The sequence below is a fragment of the Mastigoproctus giganteus genome, chromosome 4 (genome assembly GCF_048544385.1).
Source record: "Mastigoproctus giganteus isolate SK-2022 chromosome 4, ASM4854438v1, whole genome shotgun sequence".
Taxonomy (NCBI): Eukaryota; Metazoa; Arthropoda; class Arachnida; order Uropygi; family Thelyphonidae; genus Mastigoproctus; species Mastigoproctus giganteus.
Window position 1 is genome coordinate 227,544,286 of NC_143578.1, and position 26,203 is coordinate 227,570,488.

General features: G+C 35.7%; 1 protein-coding gene across 4 annotated transcripts in view; it reads right to left on the reverse strand.

Moving 5' to 3' along the window:
• Positions 1-1,314: 1,314 nt before the first annotated feature.
• LOC150087458 (lysosomal-associated transmembrane protein 4A) overlaps positions 1,315-26,203 on the reverse strand; it is a 93,687-nt gene continuing 68,798 nt past the window's right edge. For all 4 annotated transcript variants that reach the window (XM_090371200.1, XM_090371197.1, XM_090371196.1 and 1 more), the window contains 4 exons: positions 15,119-15,195; positions 13,071-13,289; positions 6,809-6,904; positions 1,315-2,345 (listed from right to left, as the gene is read on the reverse strand). In XM_090371200.1, the coding sequence (XP_090227326.1) occupies positions 2,247-2,345; positions 6,809-6,904; positions 13,071-13,289; positions 15,119-15,195 (491 nt within the window). In that variant the 3' untranslated portion in view covers positions 1,315-2,246. The remainder of the gene's footprint in view (positions 2,346-6,808; positions 6,905-13,070; positions 13,290-15,118; positions 15,196-26,203) is intronic.

A 26,203-nucleotide genomic window follows, 5' to 3' on the forward strand; every position in this document is an offset into this window, starting at 1 on the left:
AGTGAGTAAGCAAACATATTACCTCAACAGTGTGTAAAGTTCACTAATGCTTTTATTTTTTTATTTTTACTATTATATAGATTACAGTCAAATTTAATGCATCAACCTATCTTGATGTTCAACATGTGGTGTCTATACTTTTCTCTTGTTGGTCTTTTGTAATTGATAAGGAAAGCATTGTTTACTAATTTAACGAAGGTAGTGTTTTGGCTCATATTTTGCAAACATCGGCACAATTTAGGATTTGAAAACATAACAAAAATAAATGTTTAATTATATTAGCTTTTAATAAATTAAGTTTTTTTTATTAATCTTTATTACTTTCAAAATTAAGAAGGTATCATCCCTGGGCCATAACATATATATTGCATCAAACCATTGCTGTCAACTATTCTTGAGCATTTTTACAGCTGTATTTGCTAACAAAATTAAGAAAACTTTCAATTTTAATGTAGATTTATTCTTTGTGAAGACAAATAAAACTTCACAGAACAAAAAAAAAAAAAAAGTTTTTTTTTTTTTTTTGCAAAATGACCAAAGAAATTCATCAAATCTAGTATGATAAATGGGTCAAACTGAGACAAAAAAAAAAAAAAAAGTGATTCTCCATTGTAAATCTGAAGAGCAGCAGCAAATCACAAAACTGAATCCCAGACGTTGCCCCAATCAAATATAAAATTATAATCAAAGAACTTCTCGAAAACTAATCTCAACTTTTTTCGGCATGTATCTCAAGTTCCATGCTGGAGAATCTTAATTTCTCTAATTCATATCTGGTTAGTACAGCATCCAGGTCTTTGATACTTTTCATTAAAACTATATTACTCAGCAGGTATACCAATTTTTTATAGTAATAACAGGAGTGAATGGCAAACACAAGAGAGAAAGTGAAACTACTTAAAAATGCATTGATTACTCCACTTATAGTGCTATCATCATAAACTGCTACACAAAAAAATAAAGTGCACTTCCCTACTGAAAAGTCTAAGTGCCATTTATTTGTAATGTGGTGCCATCCTGAATGATAGCTTTTCTCACTAGCCACTGTAAAAGAGCAGCTAATACCTTAGAGATTAGAAGGCATCTAGCAGGTACAATGTGCTTTATTATTACAATAGCAAATAGGTACATAAGCTACTGAGTATAAATGTAGTTTCAACTTTGAAGGGTCTAACATTCATCCTTTTCAAAAATAGAATATGTATATGAAATAATCTATATTCCTTGTCTACAAATTTGCATTATCCATTTAGCAAACCGTTATCCAAAATTTTTTGCTTAGATTCCTTTAAATAATGATTTTACAAATTTTAAATAAAACCCTGGCACTTTATTTCTGAAGCCTGAAGATATATATTTGTACAATTTTAAAAATAACACAAATAGCATATTACAGATTTACATTATTTATATGGTTAGAAGCTTATTAATGTGTTTTCACATTCTTTATATGGTAACAAAAAACCTCCCTAAAAATAACTAAACATTAATAAATTATAAGCAAAAAATTTTAAGATACACAAAAGGTCCCATTGTTTAAATTCCACAAAAAAAAAAAAATAATACATTAAATGCTATGATTACGAAGTAATACTGATAAATACAACTACAATAATTTTCCAAATTCAAAATTAAAAACCGTGCCTCCTTTTAAAATCTGTACACTTAGAGGGGAAAAAGTTACCAAAAACAATTTTTTTACAAATATTTAAGGTGCAAAGCCATAACATTACTTACTTCATATCCACGTTCAATTGAAATATATTAAAATTTAAGCAGTAGTTCAAAAATGCAACTTCCTTCTACGAAGGAAAACAGAAAAATATATCTTGCCTAAGTTTATATATTTTAAACAGGATTGTGGTATAAATTTCTGAGAAAAACTACTACTAAAAGTAGCTAGTTATACAACAAAGTTTAATTATATACTTTCTTCTTAGTTAATTAAACCATTTGCAATTGTTTTCACTACACTAAACACTGCTATTCAGTTACACAGGCACCACCATACCATTCCATATCACAGCATAACTACACAAAATATGTGCACCTTTATTTAAGAGAAGTGTGCCACTAAACAAAATTAGAATGCAAATTCTGGCACATGACTAGAAACATCAAGGAAGCAAACTTCTAATACAATGATTTAGCATAAAAAAAAGCAAAGACCTGCAATAGGTATACATTATTGAAATTTAACAAGATAGCAGCTAAAAATATGGGCAGTTTGTTTGAAGGCCATTAAATCAGATCCCAGTGCTCGTTGGTGTATATGGAGGTGGAGCATATAGAGGAGCATGTGGAGGCAATTTTGTAGCTGTATCATAGTCTGGTGGCAAAAGTGCCTATAAAAAAGAAAAATAAATAAAGAGTAGCACAATTTTTTAAAACAACATACAAGCAAAAAAATACCACCAATAATTCAAATTTATCATATTTGTTTCAAGAATAAGTTGAGTTTTCAACTTGAATGTAGATTAATATAAATCTGAACTGATATCAAAAGATGCCCCAATCTCATCTGCATTAATACATGCTACTTTACAGATTAACATGTTTGCCATTACCTAATGCATCAACCATTACCTATTTGAGAGAGTGGAACCAATGTGCCAATAATTTTCAGAAATGTTGAAAAACACATTCCAGAATTTTCAGCATTTTGAAAATTTGTAAATGGCTGAAAAGTAAATGCTTTGAATTCATAGCTAAAAGTGAACATTTACTTATCTGCTAAGCTGTCAATCAGAACAAATTTTATAAAAGTTTATCCATGTACACAAAAAAAATACAAGCAAAGAAAAAACAAATAAAGCTGTGTTAAGTCTATAAACAAGAATCAAGCATTACTGGAAAGAGTTCAGTGTGTGTTAATATTTGAGTAGTTGTTCATTTCATGTGCTTTTACAATACTCATTTATTCAGCACTTAAGAATGACCACTCATATGTGTAAAGGCAGTAAATGTGTTAAATGATCACAACTCGATATATGCCTGAATAAGTTCATGGCTGTAGCAAACAAATAAGGATTCATCAGAAACAACATATTTTTAAGAATATAAAAACTATTTGTAACCAGAATGCTAATGCAAGTTTCATAGAAAACACAAGAAAAAAAATAAAGCAGGAAAGTTGTTTGTGAATGGATGATCATTTCACTTTTTTTCTGGAAAATCCTGGTTGGTGAAGAAAGGCACACAAGTATAATACTGCAATCTGTTTTATAAACTATGTTTCTCATTATGTTCACTGCACTGCATTGCTTTAGTCGCTAAGCCAACCTGTCTATAAACTCATTTCAGAATTTATTGGGTGATATGCTTATTCAATATATGAAGTTGTAATTTATTTTCTGCAGTAGTGTATGGGCAGACATGCAAATAGAAACTGATCTTCCCATTTCTAGTATAGTCACCATGCGTTTAGATTTCCTGGTTTTTGTTTTGAATGCAAATATTTGCTAAACTTTCCACTGCATTATGTGATTTTCACCATAAAACAATGTCATTATTTCTAGTTATAATTTGGCTACTAAAAACCAGATCACTTACTTTCATTAATTTGATAATAACAACAGCCACATTACTTTTTTGCATGAACACATAGGAAATATATTTTTTGACCTATATTTGGATGTTTACTTTCGCATATACGAAGTGCTACCCAAAAGTTCCCAAAATGTATTTATAAAATAAATTAGACTCACTCCGGGTCTTATTTGCCACTGTCAACTTTGAAGTAGTCCCCATGAGAGAGTAAACACAGACCCCAGCACTTCTCTCATGATTTGAATGTGTCCTGAAAGTCCTCCTTCGTGACAGTGTTCAGCACCACCTGCGATTCAGTTTGGATATTCTCTAACAGTGTCAAATCTTTGACTCTTCAGCTTGATTTTCATTCTTGGAAAGAGGAAGAAGTTGTATAGGGCTAAGTCTGGAAAAAGTAAGAGGTGCAGAGGAAGACTCATGTTGGATGCCAGAAACTGCACCACAGTGAGATGTGTGGGCCAGCACATTGATGATGGACCTAGTTCTTTGTGCACCACTTCTCTGGACATTTCCTCCTGATGGCTTCCCTTAAGCACCTCAGGACTTTTTTTTTTTGTAGCTGTTGGCACATCGGCTTCTGTGGCCATAATGCACCTCCCAAGGTTTTTGCAGTACTTTGATCCAAGCCCGAGGCGGGATTCGAATCCGCAACCTTTGGGTTGCCAGGCAGGCACATTACCCACCTGGTCGCCTCTCAGGACATTGCAGTGGAACTTTGAAGGCCATTAAATCAGATCTATATTCTATAGATCTGATTTAATGGCCTTCTGATTCTGGCCAGGAGGGACGAATTCCTTATGGATAATCCAGTCAATGTCCAAAAAACAGATCAGCATGGACTTCACATTGCTCCTCACTAGTTGGGCTTTCTTCGGTCGGGGTGAAGATGGGCTCTTTCACTGGGATGATTGTTGCTTGGTTTTTTGGGTCATACCTGTACACCCAACTCTTGTCACCATTGATGACTGTAGAAAGGAAGTTTTGATCACTCCTGGCCTGTTCTTGAAGATCTCTGCTAACTTCGTGATGCTGCTTTTGGTCTTCACTCAGTAACCACGGCATGAACCTTGCTGCAATCCTTCATGTTCAACTTGTCTGATAAAATCTGCTGAAACGTGCCGTGTCGGGGGTGGTCAGTCTGCGGTCTTCATGGATCGCCACCCGAACTTTTGCAACATTTTCTGGGGTGGTGCTCAATGATGACCAGAACGATTGTCGTCATCAACCGAGATTCAACCGTTTTTAAAATGGTTAAACCAGTAGTAGGCCTGCATCTGGCCTAATGCATTGTCACCAAAAGCTTGTTAACTTCTTATGGGTTTCTGTTGCTGTATCATTAAGAAGGAAACAAAACTTGATGCAAGCACATTACTCTCTCACATCAGCCATTGCAACAATCACAAACTAAACTGAAACACCACCAAAGAACTGCGCATAAAATATTCATGACTATCCAGCCTGATACCATGTGGCACACTGATTCACAAAGGATGCATATCATTGTAATTATTATAGCACCTCGTATAATGAAAAAAAAAGTTTTAGTTTTTTTTTTTTTTTGAGAGTCAGTACTGTAGAACTACTGTAGTTTTTCATACTCAATCAATTTTCATAATTAAAACTGGAGGATAATAGTGATTTCGAGAACCCAAAATTTCTCTTAGTGCAGGAGGTTTTGGATCAATGGAAATCTACAATTTATTATATTTGTATAATACTAGTTCATAAGATGGTGATTTTATGTACAACTAGATAATTTTGTTATTTTTGATGCTGAAATCAATAAATACAACTGATATTTGCATGGAATCTATTGCAGAAAGAGAATTCTATCAGTAAGAATTTTACTGTTCTCCTTGCTTACTGCAGGATAAATTTCAATGCTCCAAGGCAATATCTCCACACTTGGGGGAGAAAAAAAAAGTCTACTTTGAGATTGATTTCACGGATTCAGATATGTCCTTTAGCCAACGGTCAAAACTAGGATTGTGGTATCAAATCATATCGTAGCGCAAATTTGTTTGAAATCAGAACATGCACTGCTCTGATAAAATTATTTAAGGGTTCCCATTTGTAATACTCCCCACCATGACTTATGGAAGTGAAACTTGGGCACTCACCAAAAGAATGGAAGAGAGGATGAGAACTACACAGCGAAGAATGGAAAGAATTATACTGGGAATCAGACTGTTAGATAAGAAGAGAAACACATGGATTAGGCAGCAAACTCAAGTAAAGGACATTCTTATCAAAACTAAAGAACTAAAATGGTCTTGGGCAGGACACATAGCTCGAAGACATGACAGATGGACTAAGAAAATAACAGAATGGTATCCAAGAGGAGCTAGAAGAAAACCTGGAAGACAAAGGCGGAGATGGATAGATGAAATTCATGGGTTTGTAGGTAGTAAATGGGTGGCCAGTGCTCAAAACAGAAGGAACTGGAAAGTTGCTGGAGAGGTCTTCATTCTGCAGTGGATTGAAAATGGCTGATGATGATGATGATGATTTGTAATACATATAACAAATAACTGCTGTTAATTTTGCTTCACTGTTATTAATGAAACTCCATAAAAGTGCTATAATGATTACAATGATAGCAGATATAAACAAATATTTGTTGCCAATTCCTTGCATCGTGTTACAACTAACTTTGACTACCTATTATTTTTTTATAAAATTAAGAAAGAACACTGTTTCTAACTCCAACTCTTCTTGCACTGTTTGCAGTAATAAATAAGAGATAATATAAGATTTTAAAATAGGACAGTTCACTTCAACCAAATAAAGCATCTTAGTAAACAAATACAAGCTTCAAAATTAAAAGATAAACAAGTTGTTTTAAAAACAGCATATGTTAAGTAAAAAAACTTTCAATATGTGTTGAAATAGTTTGATAAAAAATCTTCAGTGTATTAAATTTTTTTGTCTTGTTTCGGAAAGCTATGTGCCCTTCAGCAACTGGTTTGGGTTTTTTTCTCACAGTGCCCTTTTCACGAAGAGGATCTTTTGACTTTCTGACATTAAAATCTATATTCTTACCCCCACCACCAAAATATCAGGAGTGGTTCTTTATTCTGTAAAAGTTGGATCTCCTTTTCCAAACATCAAACTGACAACTAATAATTGAACTCCACATATGGATAATATTATACTTATTGAAGATGAACTTCAGTAAATATCCACAAGATCAAAATTACAAAAAAAAAAAAAAAAAAAAACACTTCTTTTATAATCTTTACAGCAATACAAGACTCACCTCTGCATCTGCATCTATAAAGGTATCCATAATATGGGCAACCTGTAGGATTTTAAGATATTTGTAGCATGCCCACACAACCCCCATAAAGTATGCCTAAAAAAAAAGAAAGAAAAAAGAAGATAAAATTAGTCATTAAGTAAAGAAATTATTTCCAATTAAATTGATTTGGATTTCTGTAACAAAGCACTGTTTTCTGCTGCCAGATTCTGATTATTCAATCAGAGTTGACACCAATAACTACAGTAACTGATAATAACTACAGACACGTGACAACATAGAACTTTATTCCTTTATAAACAATTAAAAATATACTGTAAACATCTTAACCTCAGAAGACGGGTGGCTGTTTGGTAGTTTAATGACACACTGGCATTAAATCAGCTATAACCAGCTTACAGCTTAAAAAAACTGCATCATCACATGCTATATACACTGAAAGGCCACGTCATTGGGCGAAACAACCCTTTTCACGAAACAGAACACTCCTCCAGTAAAAGCATCATGTGTTCATACCATGCAATATGAAGCAGGTGGGTAGATACATGGGATGCTGTATATGTGAAATTAAAACTTTAGCCTTGCCGATTCTTGGCAAGATGAAAGAGTTCAACTTCAATTGTGGCATGGCAATAGCATCAGATGTGCTATGAGTACAATTGTCTTTGGAGTATTAAAACTGGCCCAATACCCAGATAACATCCAGAAAATGGCAATACTGTGGTTGGAAATTGCTAATGGATACAAGAGACCAACAGACGCTGGCAAGACTCATGCAGGGTGACAAAAAGACTATAGGCAGTCAAGTAATAACCCAGTATAATGGTGGCAATCAAAGAGGAATTTTAAAATGCACAACTCATCGTACCTTGTCATGGAGGGTGGCTTCATAGCAAATGACTGAACGGGGTTCCACTCCTGTCAGCAAACAAAGTATGGTTACAGTGCACATAAGATTACCACACTAGACAGCGGGGAATTGGAAAAATATTGCCTCGTCTGACAAATTCCACTTCCAGCTATTCCATGCTGATGAGAGGAGCAGAATATGACAAAAGCAAAATAAGTACAAGAACCCATGTCAACAGTGCAGGGTACTGCTAGTAGAAACGATGTGCCCCACTGTGAGGGGGGGGGGAACAATGTGTACTGTGGTCCTTGAGGTTGTCACAGACATCCTCTCAAATATGCCAGAAAAGCTGTACTTGCTACCTGGGAGTCGAAAACGCTGATGGAACTGATATTCAGGTGATACTCAAGTCAAGTGGACCCAATTTCAGCAAAGTCCGCATGGTCTGTGACAGCCAAATCCTCTGCTTGCACATTCACGATGGTGGGACTGTTAGTAATCCTGCTTATAATCTCCATGCACAAGTAAATGGTGGGTGACCACCCAAGTGTGAACCAACGTAAGCAGGGGTCGAGGTGTGGCGCCCACACACCATGGAGGAATGCCGCCCCTCTATGTTACCAGGCAGTACTAGGTGGTAGATGACACTCATCAACTGGTGCAACACCACCACTTTGCTTATTGGAGGCTTGAAGTGGTGGAACCCATGTTTAGTCTCTAGAGCTACGTTCCGGTCAACCCTTCCCTATTTCTTCCATCATGCAGTATGATTGATGACTTTTGAGGTTATGATGAACATCGTGGCGAGATCCAATATTCCTTACATTTCGAGGGTACAGCTCTAAAACGGTGTTCGCAGGCCGGCCGCTAGTTAGTACACCGGACCGAACCTATTGGTAATTCTCTAGGAGGCTTCCGGATCAGCTAGTGTATAATCTTGCTACCTCTACTCTGCCAAATAGTGACTGGAGGGAGTCCGAGTAGTGTGTGTATGTGTGTGTGTGTGTATGTGTGTGTGTGTATATATACGGGGAGCATTGTCGATGCCACGTTATGTCAAGGATCTGGGTATATTCTTACCATGTGTATGCCATATCCAAAAATTTCATTACTTCATACAGCATGTCCCACCCACTTTTTCTTACTACTGAGTAGACCATGAATAGTCAAACTAATACAGAAAGCTTATCTGCGAAAAGATCTAAATCTCCCAAGCACTTCCTAATTCATTTCAAAAATAAACGTGGTCTGAATTCTAATTTCAATGATGTCCATTTCCACCTGCACTCTGCCAAACCCCATGTACTTTTTCTGACAGAATCTCACTTATCGGTTGATTCAACTACTGCTCATCTCAGATGCCCAAATTATTCGTTGTATGATTCCTTTCGCCTCAAAGGTGGTACTTGTGCATATGTCCGTTCTGATATTCCCTATCAGAGACTTGGCAGTTTGGAATCTCCTCTGGCTTAAAAACTCTCTACCTCATTGTGTCAAATTCATCTGTCGTCTCTACCGTTCTCCCAACTCCACTAATCACTTGGAGCTCTTTGACTTCCTCTCTTTGCAACTTGACTTTCTCCAGTCCAACTTTCCTAACAGTGAGGTAATTTTCCTTGGTGATTTTAATGTTCACAACTCCAGCTGGCTTCCATTTTCTAGTCACACCGACTCAGTTGGTCGAGATGCTGAGGCTTTTGCAATTACTAATGACCTTACACAGATTGTTCATTTACCTACAAAAATACTGGACAATCCCAATCATACAGCCAATACGCTTGATCTTTTTCTCACAAACAACCCTTCTAAGTACACGGTCGAAGTGAGAGGTCCTTTAAGCACTTCAGATCACAACTTGGTAATTGTCTCTTCTCCAATGGAACCTTTATCTCATGGCTATTCCCAACCTCGTGTTGTTTGGCATTACAAGGATGCAAAATGGGATGACCTGCGAGACTTCTTTTCCTTGGTTGGATTACTGTTTCAAAACTTCTGATGTCAACGTTTGCTCAGATCGTGTCAGTGAAATTATTCTTGCAGGAATGGAATCCTTTATCCCACACTCCACTTCAAAATCTCTTCTTTTATCTAAACCTTGGTTTTGCAATAAATGTGCTAATTACGATGTTGCATATCGTAATTAGCTTGTTTCTAATTCTTCAGTTTCATTTTCTGTCTACACCGAAGCTCGCAACAATTGTAAAGCCATTATCAATCAGTCCATACTAGAGTTTGAACAGGCTAAGAGTAGAAAACTTGCTTCTTGCCCTAATGGTAGCCGAACATTCTGGTCTCTTGACAAAGCTATTGGCCGCAACTTTTGCCCATCTCTGCTCCCACCTCTGTTCAAACCAGATGGTTCTGTTGTCACTTCAGCCGAGGATAAAGCTGACCTGCAGCATCCCATTTTTCTTCCAACTCATGTATTAATGATCTTGGTAAAACACCTCCCACCATTTCCAACATGCTCCATTCAATGCCCCCTGTGGTCTTCCGTCAAAAGGAGGTCAGAAGGATTTTGACGAATCTTGATGCTAAGAAAGCTCCAGGTCCCGATGGTATTTCTCCACTTGTTCTCAAAACCTGTGCTCCTGAATTTACTCCTATTCTTTGCCACCTTTTTCACTTTCTTATTCCAAAGGAATTTTTCCTTCTGCTTGGAGATTTGCTCATATCCAGCCTGTTCCTAAAAAGGGTGAAAAATCCCTCCCATCCAATTATCGTCCCATTGCAATTACTTGTACTCCTTCTAAAGTAATGTCGAAATCAATTAACCGCCAACTCTTACAAACTACCTAGAAACCTTCCGTCTGATCAACGATCGCCAGTATGGATTCTGTCAGTGTCGATCCACTGGTGATATTCTGGCTTACGTTACCCATTTATGGACTAATTCGATGGAAAGGTTCGGTGAAACAAGTATTTGTTCTTGACATCTCAAAAGCCTTCGATCGTGTTTTTGGCATAAAGGTCTTCTAAACAAGCTTCCATCTTATGGTTTGTCAACTGTTTTTAGTAATTGGGTATCCAGTTTTCTCTCTGATCGCTCACTGAGGGTGATGGTAGATGGCTCTGTCTTCTAACTTCTCCACTAATGCCAGTGTCCCCCAAGGTTCAGTTCTTTTCCCCCACTCTTTTCCTCTTGTATATTAATGACCTTCTTCCATTGACTGGAAATCCTATCCATAGTTTTTCTGATGATAGCACATTGCATTCCACTTTCCATTTTGAGAAACCTTGTCCTGCTCAATCAGCTTCAACTTCTCGAAAATCTGCTACCAATTCCTTAAATGCCGATCTTCAGGTAATTCTCCAGTGGAGCAAAGACAACTTAGTTGATTTTAACCCTTCTAAAACTCAGTCTCTTTCTTATATCTTGCAAAAAGGATTCTTCTACTCCTATGTTTATCTTTAGTGACACTCTTGATTTCTAGGCAAAAATGATATATCTCTTTTGGGGATTACCCTGAGTTTTAATCTTTCTTGGCACAAGCACATTACAAATACTGCTTCCTCTGCATCTAAAAAAAACTTGGTTTTCTCTTTCGGTCTCGGCATTACTTTTCTTCCAAACAGCTGCTCACTCTGTATAAATCGCAAATTTGCCGTGCCATGGAATATTGTTCCGACATCTGGGGTGGTGCCCCCAAAACCTCTCTCAGGCTTCTTGATTCCATTCAGAAGAGGGCAGTTAGGTTAATTAATGATTCATCGCTAACAGAGTCTCTCCACTCGCTGTCTCATGGATATACTGTTTCTGCTGCATGCCTCTTCTACAGATACTTCCATGGGCACTGTTCTTCTGAATTGGCTTCTATTATTCCCACTCTCTTTCAAAACAGTCCAAACACGTGCCGCCACCAGCCAACATCCATTTACTGTCCAACTCCAAACTCACAGAACCACCAACTTTTCACCTTCCTCGTTTATTCATTCAACTGCCTTTTTCTGGAACAACCTTCCTTCATACATATTTCCTGAAAATTACAGTCTACAGAAGTTCAATGTCAACAAATATCTTCTTTCGTCTTCTCAACCTCCAACCCAAGCACAGTACTAAGTACTATAGGTTCTAATACCTCTTGTGTTTGGGGTTTTACATATATAAAAAAAAAAAAACAAACAAACAAAAAAAAACATTGGCCCCCCCCTCGATGAGTAGAACGTCTGGATGACACAGGTTACGTGAAACCTGTGTCTGACCAAGTGCATTGCTTCACAGTTGCAGTCAAAATAAGTCAGACCTGTATGTCTAGTGTTCCCCAGCTAGGCATGGATGGATAAATACTTATATAAACTAATAATATGAGAGATAAACCTGAACTTAGATAATTATAACCATTTTGAAAATGGCCACAATTAGATAGCATTAACAGTTCAATTGATAAATAATTTACCTCCATAAAAATTATTTATCCATACTAAGGATCATTAGGAAAGATCAATTCCATTTGTTAGCCTAGCCTGATCACTCTTCACTTCCTGTTTTTGGAACTATGTGTGCATGGATATTGCCTGTAACTTTCAAACTTTATTTTACCGACCTTCTTTAACCAATTTTAATTTAGGCCTGATAACAAGATTCAAAGCAAAATCCAGATAAGGACTAGAATATTGTAAAAATAGTATGAAATCATCTATGGACCCATCCTGCCAGAAAAGTTGCCAGTGTTAAGATGATATGCTGTGGCTAGCTGGTACACACTGCAATCCACTTGGTATACAATAAATTCATTAACATGGTCATAAGTGTTTTTTCTCTTATAATTTATTAATATTTTAGTCTATAGTTGCTTTCTTTCTTTCTTTTTTTTTTTTAAACTTTTATCAGTGAAGAAATACTGAATTTGGCCAGTGCATTTTTATAAAGGGTACAACACAAATAGCTTTTAATTTTTGAGTAGGATGCAAAAATGGCTGGGAAGCTTTGTTTTCAATCTCCTTACATTTTTTTGAACTGTACTTAATCTAGTCATTTTTGTCAACAGCATATTAAGCCAAAAACTATCTACCTCCCCTACTAGTTGGCAGGAAGCCTCTATCCATTAACAACTCATGGACTATTATGAAGCATTCTAATTTTATTATGACTATTCTACCTTGGTGATGTCCTTTGTTTTGTTATAAGAGCCTGTTCTGTAATAGTACTGACATATTAACAGCTTAAAACATTTTCTAAAATCTGATCCCTCCCACAATAACTAAAATTTTGTAAAATGCCATTTATAAATTTTTAGGTTTAATTTTTCTGTGATGTGTTCAACAGAAACACCAGCAAAGAAGAGGAAATATTAATTTCCATTCTAAAACATTTTATCTTTGGGAAAATTTGTAAATTAACTGCGTTACGGTAAACAAGAGTCATATGATTATACTGTTAATAAATATTTCACATTGGAAAAATCAACTTACTTTTAGCATCATGCATATAACCACAGCAACCATTACAAAAGCACAGAGCCATTCAGGATCCAAACGTAAAAGTTCCTTCTGAAAAGGAAGTTCTTTTGCATCCTCAATCATTCTTCGTACATCTGGGACATAAGAAAAATACCCTACAGCACTCAGTGCCGATATAATGAAATCAAATACTTGCAGACAAAAGAAAGGCATCAGATAATTAGGGCGTCCCTAGATATAAAGATAATATTTGGCACTAGAGTTTTTCAGTTATGTAATTATTATAGCTGCAATATAAGTAATAAATCAGTAGACTAGTCCATAAGAAATCATACCATTCTGACTGCATGACTGCACATGTGCACGAGAGAGAGAGAGAGAGAGAGAGAGAGAGAGAGAGAGAGAGAGAGACAGACATTCACTACCCTCCTAAATATAGCCAAACTTATTTGAGTAGTTTTCAAATAGAAAAATTGTTTATTTGGAATTATATGTGCAAAGGACCTATCAGGTTCCACATAACTACTTACTATTTTTTGCATCCTGTTTCAATGTGCCAGTTTTGTTTTTAACATAACAAACAATACTTTGCTCAATTGTTAGCTGAATCAATATGCTATATAAATTAGATATTCTATTTTATGTTTAATTATTACAAAAAATGTTTTCTTCTTTATTTTGATTATTATTAGTTATCTGTTTATTTCCTTTATTCAATAAAGCATTAATATGAATGTGTAACTTTAAGTTTTTGTACTCTTAATAGTTTTCTGAACTGGAAATTGGCAGCGACTATTAGTTTCATATTTATATTTTAAGAATTTTTTTTTTTTTTAATTTAAATTTCAGTGGAACTAATAGAAGTTTTGTTGGAAAAAAAATTTTACATGAATTTTTTCCCAACCAAAAAAATTAAATAAAATAAACAAATTGCATTCAATAAATATTGCAATTCATGCAATCAGAATTCAAAAATCCAAAAATTTTTTTTATAAATTAAAAACAAAGTTGGGCATCTGTTAAATGCAATATGACCATTTTTGTTACAATCAAGGTGCTGCCAAGTTAAATATTATGCCAAATTTAAACTATATGATCTATATCAATTCAAGAAAAACCATTTCACTGGAAGGCAGACTTATATAACTAACATTAATATAACAATACTGGATGCCATGAAACTAATTACAAAATAAACAAAATAATGTTGAATATTCAAATACTTATTAACCATTCTATGTAATCTGAATATGTCATCCAGTCATGATAAAATGACTACTACCACACTACTAATAAAATGAATGAGAGTGTATATTCTATATACTGTTCTTCTTAAGTACAGATAACTAAGGTATATAGAACCAAAAATTGTGTAATTTATGTATATAGAATATACCTAAGTTACAGAATTTTTTTTTATTAGAAATACAATTATTGCATTTCATATCTCAGTCAGAATATTGCAAATTAGATAAAATATTTTGCAAACACTGTATATATGACAGTCAGCAGTCCAGATTTTTATTTTATTTTATGAATTATAGCATTTAAAGAAATTAACTACATGATAGTAATTTTAAATAAAACGTTTTGCAATTCAACAGTGAAATATTCTATTAAATAACAAATGTAAGCAAATACTATTATTTCATTTGGTAGCACACTGTCAATAAATTTTGCAGACCACCATCCGCATAGTCCATACTAGTGAAATTTAAGAAGACTACAAAATGAATCAACAGACCAATTCATGGAAATTTCAGTCATAACTGTATATTCAAACACCAAGCTAGTTCTGTCTTTTAGTTCAAATTTGTCGCTAAATTCATGTAAAGCTTATGAATTATATGAATAAACAAGAAAGAGCTTCTGTTTCAATAATGTTAATGCAGTTATGAATGTATGGAGCTGAAGAAATGGTTTTATAATTTTGTTCAACATAGACTCCCAACCTGAATACTGGTGGATCTGTATGCACAATGTGACCTAGAAATAAAATTAAGTGGCAACTTCATTAGAATATGGCATTCAGATGAATAACAACAATCACAATAGCTTACCCTAATAGTTCCATACAGTAGGAGAAGTGTAATGGCAACAGTGCAGAAAGTAATAGCAAGAGCAACATGAACATCCTCTAAAAATAGAAAATAAAGGCCCATTTAGAATAAACAGATCAAGGAATAATTGACTGGTTCCAAAACTTAAACTTTCCTGTTTACAACATCAAAAGAAATATTTTAAATAAAATAATTTTATTAAAAAGTACAAAATATATATAAAAAAATTAATATATATATATATATATATATATATATATATATATATATATATATATATATATATATGAGGTAAAAGTAATAAATCTATTGAAAAGTGCAAAGATGGAGGTTTAAATTACACAAAATGCCAAAACTAATGGGAGAAGGATAGCTGAAATAGGAAATATTGAAGGCAGGAGAAAGAATGTGAAAATCTAAATATGATATAATGAATTAAATAAAATTATAGGCTGAATTGGATAGCCAATTAGAGAGAAGGGAATTGTAAAGCAAAATTGATTAGTCTAATATATGAAGTAATAGCAGATAAGGGTGGGATAGTTTGGTTATAGGTCGAAAAAAGGGGGGAGAAGTCTGATGCTATCAGAATTTAATTTGTAATTAAAATCTGATAGCATCCGATTTAAATTTTAATTTATGTATCAAAAATAAATACTGATACATAATCAGGTATCATATCAGGAGACTACACCTGATCACGTATCAAAAAACTTATCCAAACTTGTGATAGAAAAGGAAATTTAATAAGTGAGAGCAAATAGGAGGGCAAAGTAGCAGAACTTTCACAAAAATATAGATAAGGTAGTCCCAATGCAGTGTATGTTGTAAAACATAAGAAATTAAGGTAAAATAAGAAGTAAAATGGTAACAAAATTAAAATCAAACTATTCCACCCTTATCTGATACTTGTTATTACTTCATATATTAAACTAATTTAACTAAGTCTGGGGCGAGGTTAGCCTGTGCAGACGTTGCTCCTTAAAGCTCTTCAGACAGAGAAGTTTTTCCTGATTTATTTTCTGCTTTATTAGTTTAAATTGTCATATTAACTTATTTTCTAGAGTAGCTTTATATTCCTAGTTACGATACTTAGTTTAAAGTTTAACTTAGACAGAGATTTTGTAGATATTACTTAGTATCGGTAACGGTATCAAATCCACGTGTCACAAATTGAACGAGAAGTCTTTTTTTTTTTAACCAAATTTAGTCGATTTATTAACCAATTGTTATATCAAATTATCTTCTATAAGTAGATTATAGACCTAGTCTCGCTATCTTAGTTTATTCTAAATTGAGATAGCGAGATTTGGAAGCTAATCAATACTTACGAGTCCGTAGAAATACCGTTCGTGAATTCCTGACATTTTTACACGATAGCATAAGCTTAGTGTAGTATAGTGCATAATATAATATTGTCAATTAATCAGTAAATCTATTAATTTTGATAAACTTTATTGTCAGTTAAATTGTATTTTTAACTATATAAATATATATAACGACTTAATCGTAACAAATAATTAATACATAACTATAGTGGTACACGTGATACGGAAGTTGTATAAAGGGAACTCGTAGAAAACACTAGATACCGAAAAAAATATATATATATAACATAACTGTTTTGGGATATAACTTAAGGATTTAATTTTTGTTTTGAATTTTATTGAATTAAATCGGAATCATGACTCTGACCAGAGCAGCAAAGCAAAAGGCTCAAGCTAATGGGAGTGCTGTGGTTCAGGGGAGAACTGAGGGGGGCAGTTGCCCTCTGAATCACAGTCTATTAAAATGCACTGTTTGCTTGATGTTTGCGGAGCAGTCGGGTACGGGACATGATACTGCCAAGGGGGATGTCTTTGTGTGTGCACGATGTAAGGAGTGCAAGGAAATCAGGCGACAACTCAGCGTTGTTATGGGCCTTTATGAGAGCTTGAAGGACAGGGTGGATGCCCTCGAAGGAAATAAATTGAGGGGCCCATCAAGCTCTCAGCTGCCCACATCAACGCCAGAGCTTGCACTTTGTCATCAGGCAACACAGAAACAGCCCCCTAGGCAGAATGCGCTGGTCCCACAGAAACTAGTAGTTGTTGGTGACTCTATTGTCAGGGAAACGGGGAACATGCTTTGTAAAAAGGATAGGGGAATAGGACCAGGGTATGTCTGCCAGGGGCAAAGGTTGATGACGTTGTAGAGCGGATATCATCTTTTAAGGGCACAAAAGGTGATATAGTTGTACACGTTGGCACCAATGATATTAAGAGTAGGAGACTGGCGGAATTACTTAGCAAGTACAGATCACTGTTGAAAAAAAGCCGTGAATTAGGGTTGAACTTGAAAGTGTCTGCAATTCTGCCCAGACACGATAGGAGGGAGTATATGATGAGAGCCTTGTCGATCAATTCGGCCCTGGAGGGATTGTGCAAGGCTCAAGGGGTAGAATTTTTTTCAGCCTGGACTGTACTTGTTAACAGGAGAGATTGCTTCTACAGGGATGGGATACACTTAAATACAAAGGGTGCAAGAATTTTTGCTGATGCTGTCGAGGCAGTGTTAGGTGGGTCGGAAAACCTAGTTGGGGGGGGGATACAAGGACTAATAGATTAACAGTAGCCAATGGCAGAGGTGGAAGTGATTCTTGCACTGCTTCTATTGAAATGAGCAGATGTCTGAAAAACAAGATGCAGGATATTTCAGAGACTGCTGGTAGTCATTGCGGTACAAGTAAACACATGGGTTGTGTTAGGGTAGCTAAGAATAGAAACAGGTGCATGTATACCTGCGTGTACACCAATGCTAGGAGTTTGGTAAATAAATTTGATGAATTTGAGGTATTGCTCAAAACATCAAAGGCAGATATTGTTGGGATATCAGAGACGGGGTGTCACACAGATATAAGTAATGCGGAACTGGAATTTGGGGAATACAATGTGTATAGAAAGGATAGACAGGACAGGAGGGGAGGAGGGGTTATGCTATTAATTAAGAAACACAAAGTCCAAGGAAGTGAAGCCAGTCGACATCGATGGACAGGGCAGTGTCGAGTCAGTTTGGTGTGACATAAGCATAGGGAAATCAAAATTGAGAGTAGGAGTGTGTTATAGGCCTAATGACTCTGATGAGTATAATAAGATATTGTACAGGGAAATAGAGTGGGCCAGTAAATCAGAGAGTCTTATAATGGGGGATTTTAATTTCCCAGATATTGACTGGAATTTGTGGGTTGGTCACTCGCACACTAGCAAGGCTTTTGTGGATTTATTGGATGATTGTTTTCTACATCAGCATGTTCGTGAGGCAACAAGAGGGAGCAATACTCTTGATCTGATTATCAGTAGTGATTCTTCATACATTAAGAACCTGCAGATAAATGAACCACTAGGTGGCAGTGATCACAGTGTGTTGAAGTGGGATTTACTCAAGGAGGTAACTACCATCAGAGGTAAAGGGAAGGGTTTTTGTTTTCGTAAAGGAGACTATGATGGTCTGAGACAGTATTTAAATTCTGTGCAGTGGGACCAACTGATGATGTTACCAACAGCAAACTCAAAATGGGAAGCATTCAAGGAACTAATCTTGGTGGCTACCAGGCTTTACATACCAACTAAGAAATATTGTTCAAGGTTTAGGCCTAAATGGTTGTCAGATGAACTAATGAGACATGTGGCAGAGAAGAAAAATGCATGGGATACATACAAATTAATGGGTGACATGGAAGCCTATGATAGATATAAGTTGGTCTGTAACCAAGTCACAAAGGAGATTAGGCAGGCAAAGGCAGACTACGAAAAATCATTGGCAAAGGATGCAAAGAAAAACAGAAAAGAGTTCTTTACATACTTTAACTTGAGAAGGAAAGGGATGAATCAGATTGGTCCACTGGATATTGATGGTTCAACAGTTGAGGATCCTGCTCAGGTGGCTAACAATCTAAACGAGTATTTTGCATCTACATTCACACATGAGGGGTTATTCAGCAAGGGGAATGCCAGAGGTGTATTCAACTCTAGCAGTAAGCTACAGAATCTTGAAATAACTGGGAGTAAAGTGGAGGAGAAACTGTTGAAGATAAACACAAGAAAGGCACCCGGGGTGGATGGGATCTATCCAGTTATATTAAAGGAGGCAGCAAAGGAAGTATGCAAACCCCTAGCCATAATTATGAGAGCTTCTTTGGACTCAGGGGGGGGTACCCATAGACTGGAGATGTGCAAATGTAACCCCAATTCACAAAGGAGGATCAAAGGCTGACACAAGTAATTATAGACAACAACATGATGTAGTTTAACTTCTGTTCCAGGTAAATTAATGGAGGCACTGGTTAAAGAAGCACTGCAGGATCATCTAGACAAGAATTCCGTTATAGCTCAGACGCAGCATGGTTTTGTTAAGGGCAGGTCTTGCCTGACCAATTTGATTGGATACTATGATGTAGTCACAAAAGAACTGGATGCAGGGAATAACTTTGATATTATATATTTGGATCTTAGAAAGGCTTTCGATACTGTTGCACATGGAAGACTGCTGCACAAATTGGAGCAGTGTGGCATTGGAGGCAAATTGCTGCTATGGATAAGGGGATGGTTGAGTGGCAGAAGACAGAGAGTGGTAATCAATGGACACTGCTCAACGTGGACTAATGTTATTAGTGGAGTTCCTCAAGGTTCAGTGTTGGGTCCGTTGTTGTTTTCGGTGTTTATGAATGATATTGATGATGGGATATCAAGTTTAATGTCCAAGTTTGCAGATGATACAAAGGTTGGCAGGGTCGTTAAGGACACTACTGACGCTATGCTGCTGCAACAGGATCTGGAAAGGTTGAACAGATGGGCTGAGAGGTGGCAAATGAAGTTTAACATTGACAAATGTAAAGTACTACATATGGGATACAGTAACCCCAGAGCAACGTATCAACTCTGCGGTACTACACTGACAGTGGTGGAGAATGAAAAGGACCTGGGAGTAATTGTGCAGGCAGATATGAAGTTCTCTGAGCAGTGCAGACGAGCTGCAAGAGTAGCTCATGGTGTCTTGTCAATGATATACAGGAATTTTTCTAGCAGGGATAAGGAGGTGATTATTCCCTTGTATAAGGCAATGGTTAGGCCACATCTTGAGTACTGTATACATGTCTGGAGTCCTCATTTCAAGAAGGATGTAGAGCTGCTGGAACGGGTACAGAGAAGGGCAACAAGATTAGTAAATGGAACAAAGGGTTGCTCTTACGAAGAAAGGCTTAAGTTTTGCAAATTACAGAGTCTGGAGACTAGGCACCGGCGAGGTGATCTGATAGAGGTGTATAAGGCTTTGAATGGTTTGAGCATGCTCAATGCCAATGGGATTCTTCATCTTGCTCAGAATAATCACGTGAGAGGGCATAAATTCAAATTGAGGAAGGACGTATGTCGGATAGATGTGCGGAAATTTGCCTTTAGCCAGCGGGCAGTTGGTTTGTGGAATAGACTTCCATCACTTGTTGTTGAAGTTGATAGCCTAAACAAATTTAAAGCTCAACTGGACAGGTATTTCGAACGAACGGAGGGGTGAAATGGGAGTGGTTTTTTTTTTTTTTTTTTTTTTTTTGGCTGATGCTGAATAAGCTTGCTTTCTTGCATCATATGCCTCTACTAATGCTAATCATTTTTGATTTACAGTTCCCTTCTCTTTAATTGGCTATGCAATTCAGCCTATAATTTTATTTAATTCATTACTAGGGGGCTTTGCTCCTTGCACTCACTTCTTTTGATAAAGTAAAATAAAATACTTTATGCATAAATATGTTACACATGGAAATCAAGCATGGTACTGAGTGGTCAAGTTAGATAAACAGTGTGTGACCACGCTTTGACAGAAGCTTGCTTTACCACAGTAAAACAAGCTTCTGTTACATATTTTAGTACTTGTTACATATTACCATGTAACCCACATCTCTCTTCTCCCAATGGCTGAATAAATATCACTAGGAGGAAAATTATTTTAATGTATAAAAAGACATCATATAGGATATTCACATTCTTTCTCTCACCTTCAATATTTCCTATTTCAGCTATCCTTCTATTAGTTTTGGAATTGTGTAATTTACACCTTCATCTTCACACTTTTCAATAGATTTATTACCTTTACCTCATATATATATATATAAACTTTTGTATCCTGTGCTGCTGCTTTGCATGCTCAGGTACAACTGTCATTTTTATCTCTCCACTATCACTTAATTAACTTTTCACCCCATTTTTATTCTTACTGCACACACACACACACACACACACACACACACACACACACACACACACACACACACACACACACACACACACACCAGTATTTACTATGATATGATCAGCTTCTAGAGCTTTCTCCAAATAAAGATTGCAACTTGAGAACAGCAAAGTCTAGCTAATACTAATAACCTATTTAATCAAACTAATACTATGATTTTTTTTTATGTGGTATGTGGATGGTACAATCTGAGAAATTGCATTTATTAAATCCGACACTGCTGTAAAGAGCACTTCCACATCAATACAAAATGTGACCCCAGGCATGAGCTGCAGAATATTACAATGTTCAGGTTACACAATACTATGACCAGAAATCTGTCAAAGTACTATGTAACCTGAGCATTATAATTAAGTAGCTCCTTAAACCAAATCTTGGCTTTACAATAATTTATATGAACTTAGGAGCTGTCTCAATATATAGCACTTATAATTGTGACTATATTGCTTCTCTTGGTGCTGCAATCACCAATGTTGTCTCCTGACTGACTTTTCATCTTAAATCATAATGGTAATTTTATGGTTGGTTGATTGATATGTTGTTTAATGGCACAAGGGCTGCTAAGGCCATATTATGCCTGATTCTATTGTGTAGTGCAATTACCAGTTAAAATCTGTTAAAATAATTCTGGTCTGCTTTAAGAAAACACAATTATCTGTGATCGGATTTGCTTAAAGATTGGGTGGATTAGATTTTTTAATGATGTTATTGCACTCACTCACTCAGAGAATCAAAGTAGATAAGTTTTTTTGGTAATTTTATGGTTAGCCTTTTGACTGTCCTGACATGCTATGAGCAACTGCCAATTTACGTCTCTCTATATAAATCACTCTATAGAATTACTGCCTTATTACATATACAGCTGACAGAACCTATCCAATTATACTGAAGGAAGCAGCAAAAGAGGAAGTTAGAACCTTCAGCTATTATAATGAGAACATCCTTGGATTTAGGTGAGGACTTCACCTCTACAGACTGAGATATACAAATGTCCCTCTTGTTCTCAATGATGGCTCAAAGATGAAATGAGTAATCATAGGACGTATTTGACACCTGTGGCAGGAGAAATTATGGAACATCCTGTTAATATAGAATCATGTGAACAACAGAATTAAGGTATCATCCAAGTTTCTTGTGATGACTGACTGACTAACTGGTTAAAATAAATTTATTAAAATAAATAAATGATATATCCATAAGATAAAACAGAGATAAAATAAGATAAAAGCGTTAAAATACATAGAAGCTTTCAAGATGAAGTGCCTCTTCATCAGCTAATTGGCGAATGGTGTACTTCAATATATATTGATAGTTACAATGGCAAAAGTCAGCTGGGCATGATCATATAACACGAGTCTGGATCATGTATCAAGAATTATAAGGTAATCAAAACATGGTACTGACATTATTTTTAGCCATATGGTGCAAGGAAGCCCGAGACTTATGCTGCACCAGCCAAAAAAATTCCCAAGTTACCCTGAGAGCGAGAGAGAGAGAATCACCAAGAAAGAGAAGAATGATGATATCCAGCTCAGGACCTTGGGTGTGCCAAGCCCATAGCCACCAGATGTGAGCCACTGGGGTTAAACATAATTTACTTAGATTTCAGTAAAGATTTAACAGGCTCACATGAACAAGTGCTGTATAAAATGAAGCAATGTGGCATTAGGGGAAAGTTATTACAGTAGAGCATCGAAAATCTGAAAGTCAATAATTTGAAATGCCAATAATCTGAACAAGCCAGCATTTATTTATTTTATTTTATGCTGGTACCATAAAATAATTGCATTAAAGTCTGGTTATTGCACATTTGAAAACTGAATTTTGATTATATTAAATGGCAATTGTAATAAGCGAAAACCGGAGGATTATTATCCACAGGCTATAAAATGAAGATATAAAGCACAAATTTTACTTTTATTTTACCTTACCAATTAACAAAATTAAATGATATGCAAAAATTGGAATAATATTATCCACAAGTTAGCAAAATAAAAATATGCTTATGTACATACAGTACTAACTAAACATAACTTTGTAATCTGATATTTCTGTTTACTGACTTTTTTTTTTGTAGTAAATTCTAAAACAGTAAAAAAAAAAAAAAAAAAAGAAAAAGATAAAGCGTCAATAAATAACAAAGGCAAGATTAAATTGCAACTAACATGGTAAGCACAAGTGAGATATGGAGTACAATGTTTACAAAGTTTAGATATAGGAATGAAGAGATTCTGAACATTTACAGAGTTTTATTTTACCATACTGAATGACGGGAGGAATTTTTATGGGCCATTTTCAGTGTGGCTGAGTTAGTTGGTCTCAGGTGAGGGTGGCAGTGGCTTTTTCTCCCAGAAACTCAGGTTTTTCGTCCAGCAAACAAAATTGATCACACACAATTTACAGACAGCATTACATGGAGCAATATTAGTATTAGTAACGGCCGTATGGTGCAAGAAAGCCTATGGCTTATGCTGCACCAGCCAAAAAAAATAAATAATAATAATTAATAAATAAATAATAAATAAATAAATAAAAATAATAAAATGAAATTAAAAATTAAATAAAAAGGAAATTAATCCTATCATCCTATGCGCTTCCCTTACCCGAAAGTACTATCCAGATGACCTTTGAATTTCCCCAAACTGTCGGCCTCTACCACCCATGAAGGCAACTTATTCCAGTAATTTATAACTCGCTGGCTAAAATAAAACTTCCTGCAGTCCAATCTAAACATTTCCCCGCGTAACTTGAATTTATGTCCCCTAGTTCTAGCATCATTTATAATCTTGAAAATTTTGTCCTCATTCATTTTACTGATGCCTCTCAGAGCCTTAAACACCTCAATCAAATCTCCCCTAAGGTGTCTAGTTTCCAAACTCTGCAACCCACATATTCGAAGTCTTTCTTCATAAGGACGCCCTTTTGCCGATCTCACCAGGCGAGTTACCCTTCTTTGCACCCTTTCAAGAAGCTCGATGTCTTTCTTTAGGTGCGGTCTCCATACTTGAACACAGTATTCCAAGTGTGGTCTAACATAGGCCTTATATAATGGGATTATATAAGGCCTTAGTTGCTGATGCTCCTGAAACCAATTACAACAATACCGTACTGAAGCTATGATCTTCATCTTTTAAAAAGGAAGCAGAAATTTTTAACAATTAAAGCAAAGATTGACATTTTAAACACGTTCAATGGGAGAAAGTGGGTCTTCATTAGCAAAATATTTACGAGGTTGAAGAGTCCTTAAACCACTTTAACAGAAATTAAAAATCACAAGGAAAATATTTGAAATTTCGCATCAAAACTTGATTCAGAAGGTGCAAAGAAAACCACGAGAACAGCTAATCACCCATACCTTGAAGATACTGTTTATTGTTGTAGTTGGGTTATGGGGGCATCAGCAGCTAAGTCCATACTGTTCAGTGGCGAAGCTTTTTAAGGGTGTGTGACAAAATTGCCTAACTATCCTCGCGCACCACTCAGAATTTTGCACAGTACTGTATAGTTATTTTTCTCATACAAGTGGTTTTAAAGACAGACGTGAGAATGTTCATGATGATCCAAGAAGTGGACGTCTGTCCATCAACGTCTCGAAATGAGGACAGACTTCTGTACACAACAAAACTATTCCTTATGACCTTCCTGTGTTGAAGTTCAGCATTATTATTTCCCTAGAATAGTGTAACCTTTATTACTCTCTTTTCTTTCCTTATTTTATTTTTTTAATAATAATAATTTTTTTAAACATTATCTAATTAAATTTATTATTTATTTTTTTTGAAATGTAATATTTTGTCATTCATTTTTTTTTTAATTGTGAATTATGCTAGTCCCTTTAGCAACATTTTTTTTTTTTTTTTTTTCCCTTGCTAGCCCCTTCAGGGGCTAGCAAGGCAAAAAAAAAAAAAGTTGCTAAAGGGACTAGAATTGGCTTATTGGGTACAGGAACTGCTGGCATCCACTGCTATTAACACTATCTCCAGTGGATGTGGGATTCTTCGTGGTATTCACCGCCACACGTGATTATAGGAGACCGCTGCACCCATAGGATTTGTGCTTCTTCCCATGGGTGCTGGAAATATTACATTTAGTTTAGTAAATGTATAGTTGAGCCCAACTCCTCGTGGCATGGACGGGTACTGGGAAGCAGCATTCCTGCTGATTGCTGCTTCCTGGTAGAAAAGTGGCGAGAAACAACTAAACAACACACACACTACACAAACACAGCACTACACTCATTTCTGGACACTGTACTGAGTTCTGTATATCATCACAGAGAACCATGGCGGAGACGAACTAACGTTTAGGGTCCGCCTTACATAAGACAACACACGTTTTGCTTGACAAAAGCATAACCAAAAAAAGAATGAAATAAAAGACATTTCAAAGATGCTTTTATAAAAGTATTAAAATAAAATCCTTCATAACAAAAATTTAAATTTTAACTTACAGAACAAATAATTTAATATAATATGATAAACCTCTCATATTATAACTATAAAACATCAGTGAGAGTTTTCTGTTGCTGCACGATTGACAACAGATGCTTTACATCAGGCTTATACTTTAACTTTTAGAGCCATGAATACAGCACTAGTTTCATCTGTGCGACTACTCCTATGACTAGACTTAAAAGTTCATCACTGAGAACGACTCACAAGAATATGTTGTGAGAAAATTGTTAATGATGCTGTTGCCAGATTTTTTAAACAGACAAAAGTTTCAGGAATAGAATTCCAAACTTTTAACACCATTTTCTGCAGTTTTCTTTGCTAATCCCGTCACTAATAGTCACTTTTAATATTT